General features: G+C 36.8%; 3 protein-coding genes across 5 annotated transcripts; 1 reads left to right on the forward strand and 2 right to left on the reverse strand.

The window, feature by feature from the left end:
- Positions 1–407: 407 nt before the first annotated feature.
- LOC116296654 (uncharacterized) lies at positions 408–5,503 on the reverse strand. Its single transcript, XM_031704708.2, has one exon. It carries the CDS (start codon positions 4,776–4,778, stop codon positions 2,022–2,024), a length of 2,757 nt encoding a protein of 918 aa, XP_031560568.1. The 5' UTR covers positions 4,779–5,503; the 3' UTR covers positions 408–2,021.
- A 3,670-nt stretch (positions 5,504–9,173) lies between these two features.
- LOC116296655 (EKC/KEOPS complex subunit TPRKB) lies at positions 9,174–16,010 on the forward strand. 3 transcript variants are annotated; one of them, XM_031704709.2, is made up of 6 exons: positions 9,174–9,483; positions 11,005–11,127; positions 11,540–11,629; positions 12,301–12,387; positions 13,269–13,384; positions 15,043–16,010. In XM_031704709.2, the coding sequence occupies exons 1-5, from the start codon at positions 9,328–9,330 to the stop codon at positions 13,353–13,355; spliced, it is 543 nt and encodes a 180-aa protein (XP_031560569.1). In that variant the 5' UTR covers positions 9,174–9,327; the 3' UTR covers positions 13,356–13,384; positions 15,043–16,010. The 3 variants fall into 3 exon arrangements, with proteins under 3 accessions (XP_031560569.1, XP_031560570.1, XP_031560571.1); XM_031704710.2 differs by lacking the exon at positions 9,174–9,483 and adding an exon at positions 9,698–9,895; XM_031704711.2 differs by lacking the exon at positions 9,174–9,483 and adding an exon at positions 9,699–9,853.
- LOC116296656 (uncharacterized) lies at positions 14,112–15,905 on the reverse strand. The gene is made up of 3 exons (XM_031704712.2): positions 15,840–15,905; positions 15,668–15,765; positions 14,112–15,075 (listed from the first exon to the last, which is right to left on the reverse strand). Exons 1-3 carry the CDS (start codon positions 15,857–15,859, stop codon positions 14,846–14,848), a joined length of 348 nt encoding a protein of 115 aa, XP_031560572.1. The 5' UTR covers positions 15,860–15,905; the 3' UTR covers positions 14,112–14,845.
- Positions 16,011–20,513: the final 4,503 nt, after the last annotated feature.

The raw sequence follows: 20,513 nt of genomic DNA on the forward strand, positions 1-20,513 counted from the left end.
ATAGATATTATTCTTACCGGATGATAGAGTATTAAATGTCATTAAGATATTAGTGATATGAATAAAATTTAATCTAAGAAAATGGTGGTAAATCTAATGTTCAAGCTTTGTAATTGTGTGGGTGGTAAAACGAATTTTCTTAAAACATGGGTGAGGAATTCTAAAGAAAGCTGTTATACACAGATGGTGTTTTTTGTTTTTTTCGAATGACCGAGAAAAATATCAAGCCAGCAATAAATTATGAAATTTTGGCTTTAAGTTGATGATGCATAAGCTTGGAAGCCAAACGCCTAACCCAAACAAAACCGCAAAAGCCACTGAACCAAATGGTGAGACTCCTTCACACACCTTGAGAGGGGAGTTGTTTACAAATAACATGAACTTATAATACAAATAAAATTACACGATTTCATGTGCAAAAATATTTTATTCTGGTAATAATTACGGAATAGCTGAATAGTAACCTTTTATGATACAATACTCTTTCGCTTTTGAAAACCATTTTATGTACATAAACAAGTGTTTATTTACATGTTAAAATGTTCTAAGGCTGGGTATATAACTAACCTAGAATGCTGTTCTATAAGTATTAAAATTTCAATCAAAAAGATTAAAAGGCGAAGATGGTCTCTCGAAGTCTGGTTACTAAATTGACAATGAAAGAAAACATCCTGAACAAAACCAAAATGGGTTTTATTCTCGCCTGTTTATTGTATAGAGAGACAATCTTTCGCCATACCGGTAAAAGCCGCTAGTTAATCTTTTATAATGAGAATATGACAATTTTTGGTCAAAATTCCTCGGCTTAAACAATAAGTGTCTTGCTGGGAAGCTAAAGTGAATGCTTGCATAAACAAAAACGTCAATAAATACAACTAAACTAGTACAATTCAAAAGAGAAGCCAATATTATTGTTGTACAAAAATGGTGTTAGAATAGACATTACATAGAGAAAGCTACAAAAATATTTTTATTGTTTTATTAGATTTGAATAATACAGAAGCTCTGGAATATGGGGAATCAAAATATTTCCGTTTTAAAGAAAAATACTGCAATATTGATACCAGGAATAACAAATGCTTAATTATTATTATTAATGCTTTAGTTTAAGCTTCTGAAAACCTAAAAAGTTGCTACAGTTCCTCTTAGTAGTATTTTCTGAAAAAGTTGTGCAAAAACACATAATTTGAAAGTAAAACTGAGTCTATTATTAGAAAAGAAAACTTAAATCTAAAAATAAAACAAAAGCAAAACAATATAATATAATTTTAAAGTAAAGGTCAAATAGAGTGTTTGTGATCTCTTTTATGTATGAAAAAATATGTTTCCGATCTAGAATGAAATTCTTACTCTATGGAAATAGCTCTCTCTCCCCTATTTTGAAGATAAAATACAACTTTCTTTACTTTTCAAAAATATGAATAATTACAATTAGAAACACAAAAATAATACTCCTTCAATCTTAAGTGTAAATTGGAATTGTAAATTAAAGATTAATATACAATAACAATAACAATAACAATAACGTCATATGCTTTAAGTATATCCTTAACACTCATTGAATGTAGCTGCATTTGTTAGAAAATAGTTGTCCTTTGAACTCAGTAAATAAATGTTTTATGCTCAAATACAAGGATCAGAACAATTTCAAAGTTATAGTGAAAATGAAGCTAAAAGCAAAATATAGAACAGCTTGTCATCTTTTTATGACGGAATATTGACAGGTATATTTTGTTTTCATGTCAGTACATGAAATTAATCTTATGAATGCAAAAAAACTTAAATTCTTTTCTCATAAGTGATGAAAGCTTTTTTTTTTCCTTATTTCCATTAGTTTCATACTTCCAATAATTTTGAAAGTGCTCTATAAAGTTTGCTTTCAAATTAAGTTATAATAACTCTTCAAGATTACACACATTTACATCATCATGTATGTACATATTTTAAATTAATTGGCAATACTTTTAACATACTTTAGTTTAGTAATAGTGTTCTTTGCCGTATGGAGTTAATTAGCCCGATCATGATCTTGGCTTTAACTTTAAGGATCTTTCAAACAAGTCATCTTCATTCAAAAAGTTGTTGAACCCTCCAAAAAATTGTCGAATTTCATCCTTGACTTCAAATTCATACTGCATCAGTTTAAATCTTCGGAAGGTATCGAGGATGTTAAACAATTGCCATCGCTTGACAAAGTTCACCTTCCCATCAGGAAGCTCATCTACATTCCCAAGGCAGACAAACGTCACATCTTGTAGGATCAACCCAAGATAGGGTATACAAGGAGGTGTAGCCTCGGCTAGAGCTGTGCGATAGGCTCGGAATGATGAAGAGCTGTCAATCAAATCAGTGTATTCTGCCAGCTGGTCCAAGTAGTGTCTTGGCCAATCCAAACGCCTTACTGCTGAGCAATCCATTGCCGAGAGAACAGCCAAAAATGAATTAAAGTTATTGAATCGCCGAAGGTGCTTCATGATTTTCAAAAACTTGGCGTAAACTTTCTCCCTATCTTGTTGCTTCTCAAATGATAAGATGTACGATCTTGACCAGTAAGACACTTTGTTGAAATTGTCAGTGAAAATTGCTAAGTTGGGACTGTTTGTTTCACTTTGTTCTTTACCCCATGCAAGTATTTCAGGGATTTCAATTGCTCCAAAATTAGCAGCATCAATCAAAGTCAACTGTTGTGCGAGATCTTGTGCATGGAAATCCAAAATGGTGCAACTACTGTTCCCACTGGAAGGCTGAGGTGTGGATGGATTAGATGAGCTTCGCAATCTGTTGTAGTAGTTGTCACACTTTGGCAGCATTTTACTTCTCAAGATCTTGCCAATGTAGAGATCTCCATTGCAGAGAAGACGGTAAACCTCTTTCATAAGCTGCTCCAAAATACTTCGCTCAACTTTGCCGTTTAACTCATCAATGACTCTTAGAAGTAAGAAAAAGGCATTCTGACTTGCTTTCTTGTGGCCCCTCTCACGAAATCTTCTTTCTCTATAGAGAAGTTTGTTAATTAAGTCCTTGGGAGAAATGAAAGTTCTATAGGTTGTTAAGAATGCTTCGTAGAAAATCAAGTCACTTTTGCTAGCACCTGCTGCATATACAATCAAAGCATCTATAGCTCCTCCTACCAGCATGTTTCCTTGGCCATCGTCACGGTAAACAAGGAATCTTGAAACATCCAGACAATCTAATGCTGGTGTGGATTCATCTTCATCTGTGCTACTGATGCTACTAGAGCTTGCACTTGTATTACTGGCTTTCCGACTCGCTCCTTCTTCTACCAAAGATAACAACTTTTTCTTTGGAATTTCTTGAGATCTACTGTTTTGGTTCCAGTCAATCTGGGTCTCTCGTGTTGGGGATGGCGACGGTAAATGCGGAGTAGAAAATGCACGGTTGTCTTCTGTTCCATTCTGATTATACTGTCCTGATGCATGATGATTCCCTCTGTGACTAAGGGAATGTATTGCTGTAGAGCTTGCACTGTGTGATATACTCTTTCTAAATGTTTCCTCGTATCCATCAAAAGCTGATGTTGGTCGTCGAAGTATGTCTTCCGAAGGCTTATTGTAGCTTCCTAGTAGCTCAATATAAACTTGGAAGGACTTTTTCTTTTTTTGTAGTGGTGGTGGTTCATGACTGTTGTCCTCAACACCAATTAAGGTTGCCGGAATAACTTCATGGTCATTGTGGTTGTCAAGTTCATCCACTGAGTAAAAAGAACCTTCAAGGGAACTTCTGGCAGAGTGAAAGGGAGTCCTACCAAATTCCTGCGAGCCAGATGGTGATACCATTGGAGACTTAAATACAGTACTATCACCACTAAAACTGGAAAGTTCAGAGTCTTTTGAAGTTCTACTAGATAGTGTGTTGCGTTGTGCTCTCCTAGGAGACAGAAACTTGTCTGACGAGTGAAATGACCCATCTTGTGCCATGTGACCATTATTTGTGTCTATAATACAGTTATAAGATCCTCTGCCTGAGTCTCTTACAGCACGAGGAACAGGAGAGCGTGGTGGATCCCTCATATCACAGGTTCCACTACCTTCACTGATCCCGGAATCTCTCTTGTTCCATACCTGCATTTCATCACCATTTTCTCCTCCAACTAAGATACTTTCAGTACTCCCTTCAAACAAGAATATAGAATTCCTGATTTCTTCTTGAACTTCACTTTTTCGAAGTCTTGGAATAGTTATCTCGACCACTTCCATAACACTTTTTTCTAAAGCATTCATGTACTCGATACCTTCTCTCAAGTCGCCTTTTACATTGCCCCGGACAAGTAATTGGTCAGTCCATCGAGCTAAATCAGCCATACACTTGTGAACGGCTTTCCGATAGGGAACGAGGTCTTTATTGACTTTTTGTAGCTTTATACAAGTAGTTAACAGATCATCGATGCTGATAACCGAATCAAGAACAATCGCCGCATTATCCGGAATTTTTGCCATGATAATATCCATGTTTTTGCGTTCGAGTACGAGACAAAAATATAGAGCTGCGCTGTTGAGTTCCTTTTGAAGACGTTCAAGCTCTTCAAGATCGCGAGCTTGCTGTGATTTTCGGGAATTTGGACGTCGTAGAGTGTCTTGTTGGTTTTCATAATCAAAACTCGGGCTTTGGGTTGAGTTTTTTTTCTTATTACTGAATGAAGCCCTACGCAGAATCTTCAGAATTTTTGGCTTCTTTCCTCTAGGGAGAGTAAAATGTCCTTGAGGCGATTGGAATTCTTTAGTGAAACCCATAATTTTGCTAAAAGAACTTGCCATCATAAACTCAAATACCTCGGTTATTACAGCATTATTAGGCAAATTTCATATTCTCCTTTACGAAATTTCTCGCTTGAGAGAACCAAGAAGTTTTCTTTGAATATTTTCACTTTCGAAGCCTCGACAAGAAAATATTAAGTTCCTTAGTCTCGTATTCTCTAGTAAACAAACCGAAATGATGTCGGCCTCGAAGCATCCGCCTACGTCAACCTTGCCTAGTTCTTTGATTGAATCCAGTAATGGTCTTTTGGAGACGAAGAAAGGGAGATCAACGCTGCTGTTGTTCAATTTGAATAGAAGTCGGCTCACTGACGACAATTCGAAGTAGAATTCCTTAACAACATCAAAATCAGTTTTGCTGAAGCTTGGTTTCCTTTCAGATAATGTCGAACAATCGTAATCTGCGAGTTTTCAAGCAGCTCTGGAACCCATGTTTCGCCAAATATTCCCTGCAACGTACATGTGTGTCATTTACAAAATGAATTACTTTCTTCAGAGAAATCGCTAATTGCTCAACGAATTTTCCTCAATATTCCTAAGCGATTGCCAGTAAACTCGAACGGATGTTGAAGTTTATCCTCCAGCAGCTTTCAGGGTTCGCGAGTTCAGCTTTTTGGTATCTCTTTTTCGGTTTCTTTCAACCTTGATTTCTGGGTCGTTTTAGTTCGAATCCACTCAGGAACCACTTTGCAAAGGAACGTGAAAAGTACCTTCCGCTGACCTCTGCCTGACCCATACTGATCTCTGATTGGTTGATAAAACAAAAGAAATGGTAAATAGCCATAGCGGAATACAAAAGTCAGGGTTCGTGTATAAAGGACCCTCCATAAATGGATTTGAGGAATGATAAACTGTTTGAGTTTAAAGTTCACGGTCTGTTTTGTACTTGTGATTCGTGAACGAAAAAGGGTAGTTTTTTATCGTGATGTAATTTTCAGCTAAGTTGACAGCTTTGGTTTCCGGTCTTTCGTTGAGCGAACAATCAATTTATTTAGATAGTAGCGATATGCGGTATAGGCAAGTCTGTCACGGAATGAAGGAAGTCTTACGAAACTTTATATGTATTGATATCGTATCGGAATAGTACAAAGTGTTGCGAAAGCCCTCAAGGGATTGCAGGTAGAACAGACTTCACTCTAGTCGTATGTACAAAGGTCGCAACGCAGTAGCGAGCGTGGTTCGACTACCCCACCCACGAAAAAGACTAGACAAGATATTGGTTCAACGTCGGTCCATGCCTCACCTTTGTGATATCATAATTTTGCGTGACAAAGCAATGGTAAAGCCTCCGAGTACTTTCGAAAATTCTTTCAAATCATTATATTATACCACCCTTTTTTTCATTTGTAGGTCTTCGTACAGTACAAGTTAAAAACACATACGCGCACGCGATGATATCACGAATTTATAGGCACGCACATTAGAATCGCCATTAGAGATTCAGTTTGTTTCTGAACCTCATACTATAAATTAACAAAATTATCATTAGCTATAAGATTCAAATTCTCTTTAGAAGGTAATCTTTCCTAGTGTAATCGTATTAGCACAAGGCTTTACGTAATATGTCAAATAGAGGACAAAGATCAAGTAGTGTTTCTGTGTTAACAAACAAAGCAAAAAATTATAATGATAATAAAACTTACGTCACGGTTATGCTTATCCACCACGTTGCAAAGGTTTGGTCCCGACTTCCGTTCATACATCGTAGACGACCGGAGATAAGTTAGAATTGTGAATCAGGAAGTGTTTGGGTTTATTATGGCATTCTAGTTTTCAGTATTACAAAGCTTTGCTAATCCTTTTACATTATAGATCCTTGGATCCTAGGATTAAGAATGTGAGGAGGGGCACACAGACAGTAGTGTCATAAGATTAGGCTATTCTGATTACTCGTGCTTTACTTCACGTACAGTTCTAATATCCATAAAGAGGTTTTAGCGTATCGAGAATAAAATAATGTGAAAAAATCTTAATCCATTGTGGTTTCCTATTCATCACATAGTTAACTAAAATCTTTAGAAACAGAATCAAACTGCAGCAGAAATGAAAGAAATGTGACGCACCCACCGTCACATACCAAACATCAACCTCAACATTTGTGTTTTTTTTTTATGCCATACGTGGCCGACCAACAATAATGGCTTCTATTTGTTTAGTGTTTAGTTTAAAATCCTGTTGTAGTCTGAACCTGAGTATCAGGCCTAAGGGGAGGGGAAGGGGAGGAGAGGAGAGGGGAGAAAGCGGGGCGAGAGGAAACTCAGATTAGTTTTAGTGGCGATCTTTGGGAATGGTATCTTTAGTACTAGGCTTAGGCGAGGATGGATGGATGTCTTAATTGATTGATTAATAGATATGAATCGGTTGCCTTATTTAGGATAATTATGTGTTGTATATTAGAGCAGTTTTCGTATGACTGTGAAAAGCTCGGTGCCGTATGCGTGCCTTGCCGCGACCGTGATGTTTTCTAGCATTTCAAATGGCTGATATTTTTACGCGCAATTTGATTGGTCTGGCAGTGCCGTGACTTTGGCTTGATTTTGTACACGCCATGTTTTACATTTATGCGTTTCACACGACTTTAGACTCATAAAAATGAGGAAAAAAATCCACATTCATAATTTTGCCAGTTACCATTTTATTTACTATTTAAATATTGAGGCGCTGTTTTCATTTCTGGTGTTCATTTTAACACCATTTGGGTATTTTTTGGGGAAGAAGGCTAGGGGGAGCTAGGGAGTAGGACACATAACCTGTTAGTGCGAATGTGTTTTCAAATTATTAAAAGTGCTGTTACGCTAGACTGACAATATAGTCCTCTTTACCTTCGTATGCAAATTGCCCATTTCAGATCATTTGACATTCCCTTGAGAATTGTTCTTTTATTACTAGCAAGTTAAAATATATTTACTCATTCTCTACTTTCACATCCCCATAATACTTTGCGTCTTTGGGGGGTAACCAGAGGGTAAAAACCCACTTATTTTGCTGAAGGCTGATCAGACAATGTTGACAATACCTTGTTTGGTATCCAAAAATAAAATGAAGAAGTAAAAAACAGAAAAAGGTAGAAGCTTGAAGATGTTTAAGGTAAATTTAAAAAAATGATGATCTGTACACGCAAAAATAACTTGGAATAAACTGATAATCAGTATTGTACAGATAAAAGCAGGTATAGTATAAATTCAATTAAGAAATTTTCAATTTGGGACAGTTTTTTGATTGGTTACCCCCCAAAGACGCACGGCATTATGGGGATGCGAAAGTAGAGAATAAGAGAATCAACTCCCAAGAGCTAGTGGCATCACATATATGGTCTGAAATGTGCACAACAAACCACGAAGCTAAAGAGGTCTATTTTCCTTCAATTTGTCTCAGTCGTAAGTTTGTTCCTGCAACGAAATATTATAACACCACTCCCGCAAAGGGTTTTACTCTACAATGAGGCAAAATAGAATAACAATTCACAAAGTCTAATGGTTGTGACACCTTGTTTGGGTTAGGACGGGTCTATGTCCGAGAAGTCACTCAATCTCCACTACCTACCGTCCTATATAGGCAGTGGTTACCAGATGACTACCATCGACTCATGGACCATGAGACTTGTGAATTGTTATGCATTTGTTTGACTCAGTTTTGTTAGACAGACATGCTCCGTGGCCCTTGGGGCAAGTCTGCGTGACTCGCTTGAGCCAAACAAATGCACTCTATAATAAGTATGGTTACATATTTATATGAGTGTCCAGAGCCACTGAAAACTAATGTGGGATATGAAAAACCATGTTCCAACAAAGTGTAAACCATTTTTATTTCCAAAGTTATCCTTCTGTGATAAATATTTCATATCTTAATAAATTCACGAGACACACACAAAAAATGACCTCTTACAGCTGTAAAAGAAACCATGTGCTTATATTTATTTCTATACCATTGTATTACGTCAGAGACATGCGCCTTGATTTTATAACAGCACGTCATGAGATTAGTCAAAAAACAAGCTTTGAGTAAGTTTTTAGAAACAACATATAATGCATCATAGTTACCAATACCATTGTCGATGAATTGCGTCCCGCAAAGTTCAATGTCTCGCTTGCCAACCAGCATTTTAACGACCGTCAATCGGCCGAAAAACTGAAATTTAAAAACTATCTTTAGGGAGATTTTAGACTGAATTAAAGATTTTAACCCTCTAATCCTGTAAAATATTCTTAAAGATTGAAATTCAGGCTAAAATATCACTCAATATATTGTTTTTTATTTCAGTTCTTTGATTGTCTCGGGTCGCACTTAACAGATGGTAGTCATTTAGATCCATTAATGGTATCATATAACAAATTTCACCATTGAAGTTTTAAAAACAACGCACACACACGCACAGCATTTTCCTTTAAGGATAAAGTCCGCCAACACGAACTTCCTAAATCTACATCACAAGACTTTAGAAATTTACGAAGATCGAAAAAGCAAAAATATCTCCTTACCCTCCCGTCCCCTATCTTTTTTACCGTTTATATGTACTACCGCTGTTTTGTTTGTTTACTTTTCATTTTCCAAGATGGCGGAACAAGAAGAAATAAGTGTTTATCAGTTAGAGAATTCTACAGAACATTGTGTTGCTTTATCATTATTTGTGGACATAACGAATAGCCCTGAGATACGAAAACTTGTTATGGAAGGAAGGATTGAAGCTACTTTCCTAAAACCATCTATGGTGAGTGTAATTTTGAGAGTGATTTCAATATCTTATTTTCCGTACTTGCAACTCTCTGGATCCTCATATAAATATGTAATCATTATATAATAGTAGGTGTATTTGTTTGGCCTATAGTCACACTGACTTACTGCGGGGATCCACGGAGTCTGTCTCTCTGATCATGGGTCAAGCAAATGCGAGGAGTCTCGGTCATGTGGTTGGGAGTTAGCCAAGGTAGTCTTCTGATAACCACTGCAATGTATGGAGTGGCAAGCAGAGGATGTTGGTTGACTTCTTGGATATGGATCCACTCTATCTATGTTTAATTAACATAGAGTCCCACAGCCATGTGATCGTGCAGGCTCCAGTGTTGGGTTTATGGATTAATGTAAGGTTTGATGAGAGATTTTGTGGATTAATTGGAGTTATGGTAAGGCATTTGATATAAGCGCGGAAGTTGCTTTTTAGTGTCAAAATAGTCATTCTATGTTTATTTTTTTATTATTCTAAAGCTTGTTTTACATATGATTGCTACAAATATTTGTACAATGTCAGTAAATAAAACACTTCTGTTGGCTGGGATATCAGCTGATAATGCCTGAGAATGAGAAATGATCTGAAAAAAGAACAGTAAGTTGGCCAAGAAGTGGAGCTTCTAGGGCATATGTATGTAACTGATCTAAGGTGGATAACTACTTTGGCAAATAATAAACAGAAAATTGAAATTGAAACTTTCTTAACCTGAAATTTAATGCTGATTTCAAAAATGTTTTTGAGATAATCACTCCGGAATGACATGCGTTTGTACAATTTTGTAAGAAAAATAGCAAAAATCAAGGTCTGTACAAAAAAATCATAAAACCGAAACTAAGGAAGAAATATGAGTAATTTTCTCCGAACTCGTAACTTACACTATATTTATAAAATAAGGATAAAAGTTGTTTTAATGAACTATTATAGACATTGGAAAAACTTTTTTGGGTTCAGGTTCTACGGTGTGCAAGTTATCGTAAAAATTGAGCACAAAACAAACAGAATGATTTTTTACATTGTTCTAATAAACAGAATTGTCTTAAAATTTGAAAAATGATGGATTATTACCTGTTGTTCTGGAAAATAAGTCCTGTGCAAAATTTGAGGGTTTTGCCCTCTTGAAGTTCAAAATGTGTATGGTTCTTCAATAAATTCGTGAAGATTATTCCGCATTTTTCGAGCGCGCACATTGTGGGCTTAAATCGAATGTTGCAAAGTAGTCCATCCATCCATCCATTCATCCAATGTCATCTCATCTCATCTATCTTTCTGTATTGACAGATATCTAGACTTAGATCAGCCCAGGAGGTTGTTCTGGGTTCTATCTGTGAGAAAGCCACACCCTGACTTCGATCAGTTCAGAGGTTGTTTAGGGGTTCAAAGAATAATTATGAACTTTTCTTTGCCCAGTTAATACTGTAAGTGACAGGGCAGGGCACCAGAAATGAAAAGTTTCAGCTCATAAAAAATACAAATGTCTTTTTCTTTTTTTTTTTTGTCCTTTAGATAGCAGATCCCTTTCAAGTTGTCCTAGCTGCACATAAGGCTCTACACTTATCAAAACTACAAAAAACTAAAACTAAAACTCTTCATTCAGAAATTATTTTCAACCTTTCACCAACAAATAATGTAAGTGAATAGTAATATTGCCATATATTATGTAGATTTCCTTTGATAAGCTTGATATAATAAATATATGTTTACTCATTTCAGACCAAATGTTATTCTCTTGAGTATTATTTCTTTGCTTTCTGATAACACTTGAGAAGATACTTATTTAATTCATGTAAATGTATTTCAAACAAATTTTTTAAATGAATTGCAGTCTAAAATGGGAAGAAATGTCATTCCCAAATTTTGTTTTTCTTCTGTTAATGAAGTTTTATATTGCCTTGCACAATCAATACAAATGCAAATGTCGGCTCACTTTTTTGTTATCATTAATCTTGTAGAGATATAATATTTTTATTTTGAATTGAAATTCCACTTACGGACCAAATTTTAATATTAGTTTTTCATTAATTTCTTCTTTAAATTCTAGATAACAGATTCTTTTAAAAAGTTTGGTTTATCAGAAAATGACACAACTCTTCTTCTAGCTGTAATAACGACAGGAGATGGTGTTGAAAAGGTGAGGAACTCTTTTAGAATTGTAAAGGATTGTTAGTTTGGAACATGTACCACCACCCTGTTGGCTCTGCTGATTGCCCATCATACTTTCTTACAGAAGATAGGGGGCTCAATATCCAGCTATACCAAACACTCAGGGGTCTAAAGGAGAAGGTGCTGCAGCAGGCTTAGATTGTAGTGTGATATCCACAAATGGTTAGACCTTCATTTGACTCTTTGATGACCACATAAAATACCCGGGGGTACTCTTGCCAGTTTAGGGTAGGGATGTGCCGCTGAGCCCTCTGAACCCAGACCCCGTTCCAGAGTAAAATCACTGAAATTCATACCCTGTTCCAGAGCAAGATTGCTAAAAAACCATATCCCAGTTCCTGTATTGTGAAAATATACCCTGTCCCAGAGCGAGTGCGATTTTATACACCCTGTTCCAGAGTAAAATTGCTAAAATACATACCCTGTTCGGCAGCACGTACCCGTATAGTGAATATAGGGGAGCACTCCCCCCTCACGATAAAATAGTGGTTGAATCTCTCCACACTTACCTTGCATCTGAGGTACATAAGAAGAAGCTAACTAAGGACATAAAGTAACTGAATGAAATGAGGGGTTTCTCAAGACTGAGGCAGTTATGAAAGTTTTGGTTTTTATTGTCAACTTTTGTCTATCTTCCAGATGAGAGCCATCAGTCAGCATGTTAAGGGAAGACAAGTTCCTATATCAAATTTAAAGACTTTGGCCGATCAACAAGCAATTAAAAAGGTGAGAAATACATGGTGGGTGGTAAAAGTGAAAAGTAACTAATAGCATCAGTACCATCAGTGTCCCAGTTACCATTTGATGACCATTTGGCACCTGTTTTTTTGGCCCCTTTTTGGCCATTTCCTGGTCAACGTGTAAACAGTTTGTTGAATAACTGTTTCGATAACTTGTTATTAAACAAAGACTGTCAAGCATTTGTCAGCAATGCCATCTTCTATTCTTCTTTAGAACAATGTGTTGTGTTATTCCCTTGAGTATTATTGTTTTACAAGTCATGCTTGTGAAGATATAGTAATATGATATGATTCAAGCAATCTTATTTCAATTAGGAAAATGACGCATGTTGTTAACAAATTATAGTATGGGTTATAGTCCATCTTCCCCTTTTGTCAATGGCTTTTTGGTGTTTGGAAATATGGCTCTTTTTCATACCAAAATCTCCAGTTACTGCCAATATATTTTATTATGCAGCAGGCACAATTATTCCTTTGATAGTGAAAACCTTTGTGTATGCCCTCATTAACTGCAATCAGATTTTGAGTAGTCCCTTTTCTCATTCAGTAATACTGTTGTGTTTTATGACTTAAGACTCATCGGCACAGGCTTAGCCTCACATAAGAGTAAAATCTTTACAAAAGTCAGCTGTAATGTAAAGAAGGTACAGCTTGTACAATACCAATGTTTTGAAATCCCACCGACTTTTAATGGTATTATCTGTTAATAGCTGACTTATGAACAAGACTAAACCTTTGCAAATGAGTCTGTGGTCTTCAAAAACAGTGATATGCATTGAATACGAAACTGGTTTATTTGAGGCTGTGCAGGAAAAGTCTACTGTTCCAGTTAACATGGCTGCCCATTGATCTCTTTGTTTTTCATAGGTTTACAAAATACAGGACTGTGAGTTGAAAGTCAGTTCCCTAACAGAATCAGTTATTTGTAGAATGGCTACTAAAGATGTTTTATAGTCAACTTGTAGTACTCCAGTATCATTAAGGTATGCAACTTTATGATGAGTTTATCCAAAGGAGCACGCTAGACCAGCTCATTTTTACAAGTTTCCAGCTGTCATTTGTCTTTCGACACCATCTTGAATGGTTTTCCCCATTCATGTATGGAAGGCACGGGACACAAGCGCATTTTCTGTGACGTCTGCTTAATCGATATACTTGGCTTTTGTAGTTATTCTTGTAGAATTTCCACACGATAGAAAACGACAATATAGACCTTTTCCAAATTTGTATGATACCACTGTGTTCCTTGATTACAGACTTATTTACTCAAGATTAGCTTGGTCATTTCAGAGTCAAACTATTCCTAACAGTATCAAAGTAAAGATTGCACAACTTCAAGGATACGAAAACTTTAAAATTCCACTAATCTTCACTGGAGTACATCAGGGCCGTAACCAGAACTTTTACAGGGAGGGTGCACATCAAAAAAAATCGGACCATTGATCATTTTTTTTAAGAAAGCAGAAGCAAAAAAAAAAAAGGTGACCAAAAGAAAGTAGAACCAAAAAATAAAAAATAAAAAAAAATAAAAAAAGGTAACCAAAAGAAAGCAGAACCAAAAAAAAAAAAAGGAGATGGATGAGCGGACCTTATGCTTTTATGGGGGGTGCACATGCACCCTGTGCTCCCCCCCCCCCCAGTTACGGCCCTGTACATGAATGACTCAAAATCAAGGTTAACCCTGAGCAACAGATAATATTGAAACTCCAGTATCATGAAGACAATACTTTATTTAATCTTCATAATTTCTTGAACATCTTGATCTAAGAGAATATATCTGTCATAGAAGTTTGTTTACTAAATTCTATTATTCCTGAGTTCTTTCATATAAAGAAATCATCCATAAAAAACCTCTTCATATCTGTTCTATTTTGTACGTTTTTTCCTGATATATTTCCATAGTAAATGATCATAAACTATTAACTATACATCTTGTTCTCAGTAAGACAACAATACTTTACATCAACAAAATATTTTGATGATAACCAGTCTATATCACAATTCTGAACTCTCGTAATGATACTTTGTATCTTTGTTGTGCACAAATTGTCAGATATAGATTAATAATGGGAGGGCCATTGTTTTGGGGGGAGGGGGGTGGTGCTAATTTTGACTTTAGGGTAAGGCTGAGAACACTTATGGAACCATAATTGAACAGACCTTTTGCGGAATGCAGCTCAATTTGGAGGACATAAGAATAGGTTTCCAATTCTCCCAAGATTTTTTGTTTGTTTTGTACTCCAAATTGAGCTGCTTTGAGGTCACATGCAAAGGATTGTCAAAGTAGTGTGGATCCACGGGGCATGGAGAGGTCAGGATAGGTGCGCATCTCACAAGGAATTGGTGGGGGAGGGGGGAGGATTAAGACAAGCCATAATTTGCAACAACCCTACCTCTCTAAACCTAATAATTCCCATTCCCTAACCATGATTATATAGGTACATTTATTGTTTCTTCTCACAGCGTTCCCCACACACGTCCATGCCAATTATTTCATTGTCCTTGACTTTAAGCAATGGGCGCTGGATGCCATGAAGAGGATCCCTTCCCTTGGCTCCATGTAACAATAGTTCTGCTGGTTTGGAGTCATCTGATATTATACTAGCTGAATATTTGAAATCTTTCTTATTGTCATCCACAGGACATCGATGGCAAATTAGGAATTCCTTATAACCTGGAAATAAAAACACGAAAATGCTGGCACCAAGTCTAAAAGTATTGTAACTTCGAGATTGGATCGTGAGAGCTGCAAAAGAGGTAGTTATAGAAAGATTGTTGAAGATAACAATGACTTTGACAAAGGAATTTGATAGCATATACCTTATGACAAATAATTGTTAAACCTTGCAAGTGAGGACGAAGCTGGTGGGGACTTTTTCTTGTGAAATAATTCGAGAAATTTATGGTTTGGAATTGTTTGGAAAAACTAATTTCTATCTTGAACATAAAATATAAGAATCTAAAAATGGGAAAGTATAATGTAGGAAAACTATTGCAGTACTTAGAAGAAGTGCGTGTCATAAGTTATGTTATACATGCGTGAGAGAAGAACTTCTTAGTTTTGTAGTTATTATCTCTCTCTCTCTCCTAGTCTTCCTACATTTCTTTTCTCTTCTCGCAGTAAAAAATTTCTCAAACTGCGAGGGAGTATTCTGCAATAGGTTATCTTATGACCCCTCGAAATCACAGGATTAGTTAACATTCCCAAGGTATTATATATATTTATGGAAAAAACCTGCTTCATGATATCATGAAACAAAACTCACCTTCCGAGGTTGGATCTATTGTCGCGTCTACAGCTTGCCATTCGCTCGACAAATTATCAATCATAAAAGCCATGTTTTTTCTCCAAAGATACGAAAACCTGCACAAAAAAGAGCTACCTTTTAGCAACTTATTACTGTATCAAAAATGCTCAGTGTACGTTTAGGAAATAACCTCCAATAAGTCTTTCGCATCTAAAAGACCAAGTTTTAGTATAAGCTTTGATGTCAGACAAAAGACTATTCAGAAGCACATGTGAGGAGCTAGAATGTTTGACTTTATTTATAAAGGAATCAACGACAATAAAGACAAAACAAATAAAGTGCCAACCCTCAATGAAACGTATTCAAAGTACTTATAACTGTCGCAAGTTGTTAACTTAATGGCAAAGACGCTATTTTTATTAGTTTATAATTCGTGTGCTGTGATGCATCTGGGAGCGAAGTTCAAGTTTTAAGAGTTTTTTTAAGAGGCTGGTCGAGCTACATGTAGGACAGGATTTCTCATGTCACAGTCGCATGAAAAACAGCATGGGTTCTTTTTTTTTTTATTTAGTCTTTACAGCGCTTCAAGTATGCTTTACTCCCTCATTAAAGATAGCACGTTTAATTGAAAGCAAGCTTCAAAATAAAGAATGTCTTCCACGTGTTTTGATACAAAGAAGGCTCATCTTTTGTCTTGTCAGGAATTTTATGTTTTCAATCCAAGGACTCTAGGCATTACTAAGATGTTTCGGGATTTTGGCGTTTTTAAAATTTAGTACGACTTTGTCATCGAGAGGTCGTCCACAGTTCTCTTCCTCGTGTTTCGAGTTAGTTTTGTATTTTCGCTATTACATTGAATAAGGTGTTAGAAAGGACTTAAAAAGGTGTTTGTTATCAAATTAATCTTGGTAAAATCTGTCATATCTCAGCAGTGTTTTCAATGATCTTGAATACTCCTTTCTTTCAGTAAATCCGTCCTTAACTCGATATGCTTATCACCTAATTTAATTGAGCTGTGCTATAAATATCCATTACAAATCGCATAACTTCTGTTTCAAATGTAGAATACGATACGAAATGATATAGCGGAGTTTAAAACAACTCGAAATAACGAAAATAAACCCTACGGATGAATATACAAGTTACAACTAGAACCTCTCGCTGTTTTTAAGTTTTAAAAACAGTTTTTGTATTGTTTGATTTGTACTTTGACTAAGTAAATGAACAATACAGTTCAAAGCTACTCGCCGTAAGTGGCCAACAAACAACGTCATTTGGACAAAAAATATTATGTGTTGATGCTAGCGTTCAAAATGGCCAGTTTTAGAGGCAGACAAGAGTTTGAAACCTCTATCTTTGCTTTAAGTTAAATCCTTAAATAAGAAAGGTACGATCTTTATGTACACTAGTAAATAAACAATTAAACAAATGGCTCGCTTGAAAATACAAAAGGAATGCATTAAATTATTGTATGGAAAGCCATTTTAATGTAATATATATATACTGTTTCAATTTCTGGTATTTTTTGCGATTCGAATATTCGTAAATTTTTAAACAACCGGAAGAGAAAATTACATTAAAACTGGGAAATTTGAATAAATATCTTAGAGGAAGGATCCGGACAAGAGCTGTTTCGGTTTAGTTGTGTTGTCATGTGTTATGGTATAAGTGGTTTTGGCCATACATTTACGCGAATTTTCTGAGTCTACTTCAGTGATGTTTGGATGTTACAGGAAGACAAGACGAGAGGTGTATGAAATACGTAATTTTATATGCTTTATTACTTTGAAATCCAAAGATATTTTAACCATGATTTCTTTCCAAATTTTTACTTCAGTGAGCGATATATCTAGGTTAGAGGGCGAAAAAATGAAGAGAAAATGAAATAGAAATCAGAAAATATCGATCATACCCACCTGATCGGCAGTAGAAATTGAAATAAAGTCCCTTATCAGCCACCGCCTTCGCATCGACCACAAGTACGAAAACATTAAACCAGTGAAATATAGAATATCAATTGCAAGGTACCAAGATCGACGGTGATTGGTCTGTCGATTTGCACCTATAATTATTCATCGTTATAGACTATAAGCGCATAAGCTTGAACAATATCATAGCGCAACCGAGGGGGTATGGCGATATGGTATAGTTATAAGGCATCATATTTTTGATTTAGAGAGAAAAAGGTATATAGATGTAAAAAATATATAAAATATTACTATTATAACCCAGTTGACTCCCGCTCTCTATACCCTTCGTCTACACTACTATGACTAATAACAGAAACAACACGAGCCGCTTCAAAAACAGTCTCCAGTAATACAATAAGCCTTTTGTTCGTGTGTGGGCTGCCTGTGGTGAGTAGGATTTACTTTTCTTAGTCGCTCGTGTGTGGCGAATTTGACTATTCTGCATCATTGTGATGCAATCTCAAGTTATCAACTTCGAAATATCAGCCCTATTTATCTTGTTTTTTAAGTTTCTCTTGATTAATTTCAAGGAGTTTTCTCTCAAGATATCAAACATAAGTTTATTCACACAATTAGAGTTTGTTTTTGTCAAAAAAAAAAAAAGATGACCAAAGATAGAGTCCAATTAAATAACGCCTTTTAAGTACTTTCATTGAGGTCAAAAGGGTTGAGACAAGTATGATAACAAAGTTACAATTCTTAAAAAGCGAAATGGTGCAACTTTACACGCCGTATTTACTACTGGGGTGAAGTTTCTCTGCTGTGCCATCCTACTGGGTCGAAAGGACTCAAGCTGTTAGTAAAGGTCTCCGTTACAGTAACATAACAGCTAGACTACTGACCATTAACATACTGAGAGTTTTTTTGTCATTCTTATACTCAAAATAACTCATCGCGAGGATGGTAACATTAGTCGTTGGGACATTATTTAAGGTAAACATTTCAAGCGCGATCTTTTTTCTTCTTCTGAGGGGGCGGGCTAGGGAGGAGGGAGGCAGAAGGGAGGCGGGAGGTAGGGGCGGACAGGGAGGGAGGGAGGGGGGGGAGGGGGGGAGGGAGGGAGGGGCGGGGAGGGGGTGGGGGTGGTAGGTGGAGTGATGGGATGGTAGGGGCGGTGTGGGTGAGTGTGGGGGGGGGGGCGTGGGTGGTACGGTTAGGTATTTTGTTGCTTTCCTTTCTTTCTTTTCATCTTCCTTCCTTCCTTCCTTCCTTTCTTCCTTTTCTTCCTTCCTTTCTTCCTTTCTTTCTTTTTGCCCCTAGAACTCTCAAATCCCAATACCTTTTTTCAACGAATTATTTTTTCAACACATCACAATCATACGCAGTGTCCAATATTCAAATTGAATGTAATTATAATTTAATAGTGGGCGCGCCATCTTAATAGGCCCAGGATACAATCATCGGCTGCGCTTATTAAATTTGGTTTCCCAAAGCTATTACCAAACGCGGTAAATCTCCTTAAATCTTTTTTTTCGTATTATCTGGTACCCGGCAGCACAAAAGTAACAAAATGTTTGCAGCGATTGTTTCAGTCTGTAGCAAACGCGCGGTAGCTGTTGCTTTAAAGACCGCATAAAACCGGCAAGTCACGGCACAGCACAGCAGTCTACGAGTTACCGCTGAATAAAGCGAAGAATCTCGAAACGTTCAGCCGTGCTAGCAATGGGATATCAGCCACAGTGTGAACAGCCGAAGTGAAAGATTAATAAATGGTTTTTAAATGGCCAGATGACCTTGGAGGTCCGTGCGTCGTGTTTGAACAGTGTTGTCTGACCGAGCTAGCGACGCCAAAAAATTCGAACAATTTGATAGAGTGCGTACAATATATCCGTGAAAACGTTAACTAACAAAATCTTTGATCAAATTAGGGCAAAGTATTGTAGTTATACGGTCTACTGAGCTTACTAAGTTGTTCAAATTTGTGCAATTTCTTTAAAAACATTTCACGGATATATGGTCTGCACTCTAGTGGATCAAAGTCTTGGTAAGCTTAACCCGATGATTATATGGCTATCATCTGAAGAATCTGATAAGCGCGAAAGTTCATGCATGTAAAAATTGTAAAACTATTGCATATGTCATGCATAAAGCAAAATTTTTGGCCACGTGAGCCAGTAGAGATATAGCGAGTCATACGCGAAAATATTGAATACTGTCCTGGGCCCGGTTGTACGAAGGGTGGATAGTGATGTCCGATGGATAAATCCTTATCCAGTGGATAAGTCGATGCTGTTATCCAATAAATTTATCCAGTGGATAAGGGTTTATCCATCGGATAGTGCTATCCACCCTTCGTACAACTGAGCTGGGTCCATGTCTCATAAAAACACTCGGACCAAAGGAGAGAATCAATGGTGGCATATCGGTAGCGCCTCTCATGATCACCTCTGGACTGATGGACTCGGCATCAAATGTGAGTAGAGTTTGTTAGGTCTCTCCCTCGATTCAAGGTTTTTCGCTGGGTTTTGCAGTTTTGACTAGTTTTCCTCCCTCCTTTACAAAACCAAGTTAAACGCGCTGAATTGCTATTTCATCTGTGAGTTTGGCGCGTACCCCTCTGAGTACCATCATGTCAGCTATAAGGTTGTTTTGAAGCTTGATAAAAATAATTGGTTTGCGACCCGCGCGTTTAAGCAGATGACGAACAGTGATAACATTCCACCTCAAAACCAGCCGCGCTTCATTCATCCTAAGCATACCAGACATTATCGAATAACCTTAAAGCCATGCGTCCCGTCATTAACCGTTACTGAATGCGCAAAATGTGGGGTCACCTCTTTTGAGGTTATTGCGGTCTGTCATGCATAAAAAATACCCATTATGTAACCAGTGCTAAGGGACCAGTCATTATTTAAGTCGGAGGGGGAGGGGGGAAGGGGGGAGGGGGAGGGAGG

This window comes from Actinia tenebrosa, unplaced genomic scaffold, assembly GCF_029948245.1.
Source record: "Actinia tenebrosa isolate PJP-AT-01 unplaced genomic scaffold, QUT_ActTen_1.0 PGA_scaffold3__52_contigs__length_22856419, whole genome shotgun sequence".
Classification (NCBI taxonomy): domain Eukaryota; kingdom Metazoa; phylum Cnidaria; class Anthozoa; order Actiniaria; family Actiniidae; genus Actinia; species Actinia tenebrosa.

Bases quoted from the DNA above. Each gene is read 5' to 3' on its own strand.
- LOC116296655 (XM_031704709.2), top strand. From the start codon at position 9,328: ATGGCGGAACAAGAAGAAATAAGTGTTTATCAGTTAGAGAATTCTACA. The intron at 11,128-11,539 runs GTAAGTGAATAG...TTTAAATTCTAG, and splicing joins ACCTTTCACCAACAAATAAT to ATAACAGATTCTTTTAAAAA. The intron at 11,630-12,300 runs GTGAGGAACTCT...TCTATCTTCCAG, and splicing joins CAGGAGATGGTGTTGAAAAG to ATGAGAGCCATCAGTCAGCA.
- LOC116296656 (XM_031704712.2), bottom strand. From the start codon at position 15,859: ATGCGAAAGACTTATTGGAG. The intron at 15,766-15,839 runs GTTATTTCCTAA...TTTTTTGTGCAG, and splicing joins ATGCGAAAGACTTATTGGAG to GTTTTCGTATCTTTGGAGAA. The intron at 15,076-15,667 runs GTGAGTTTTGTT...TTTTATTTCCAG, and splicing joins AATAGATCCAACCTCGGAAG to GTTATAAGGAATTCCTAATT.
- LOC116296654 (XM_031704708.2), bottom strand. From the start codon at position 4,778: ATGATGGCAAGTTCTTTTAGCAAAATTATGGGTTTCACTAAAGAATTC.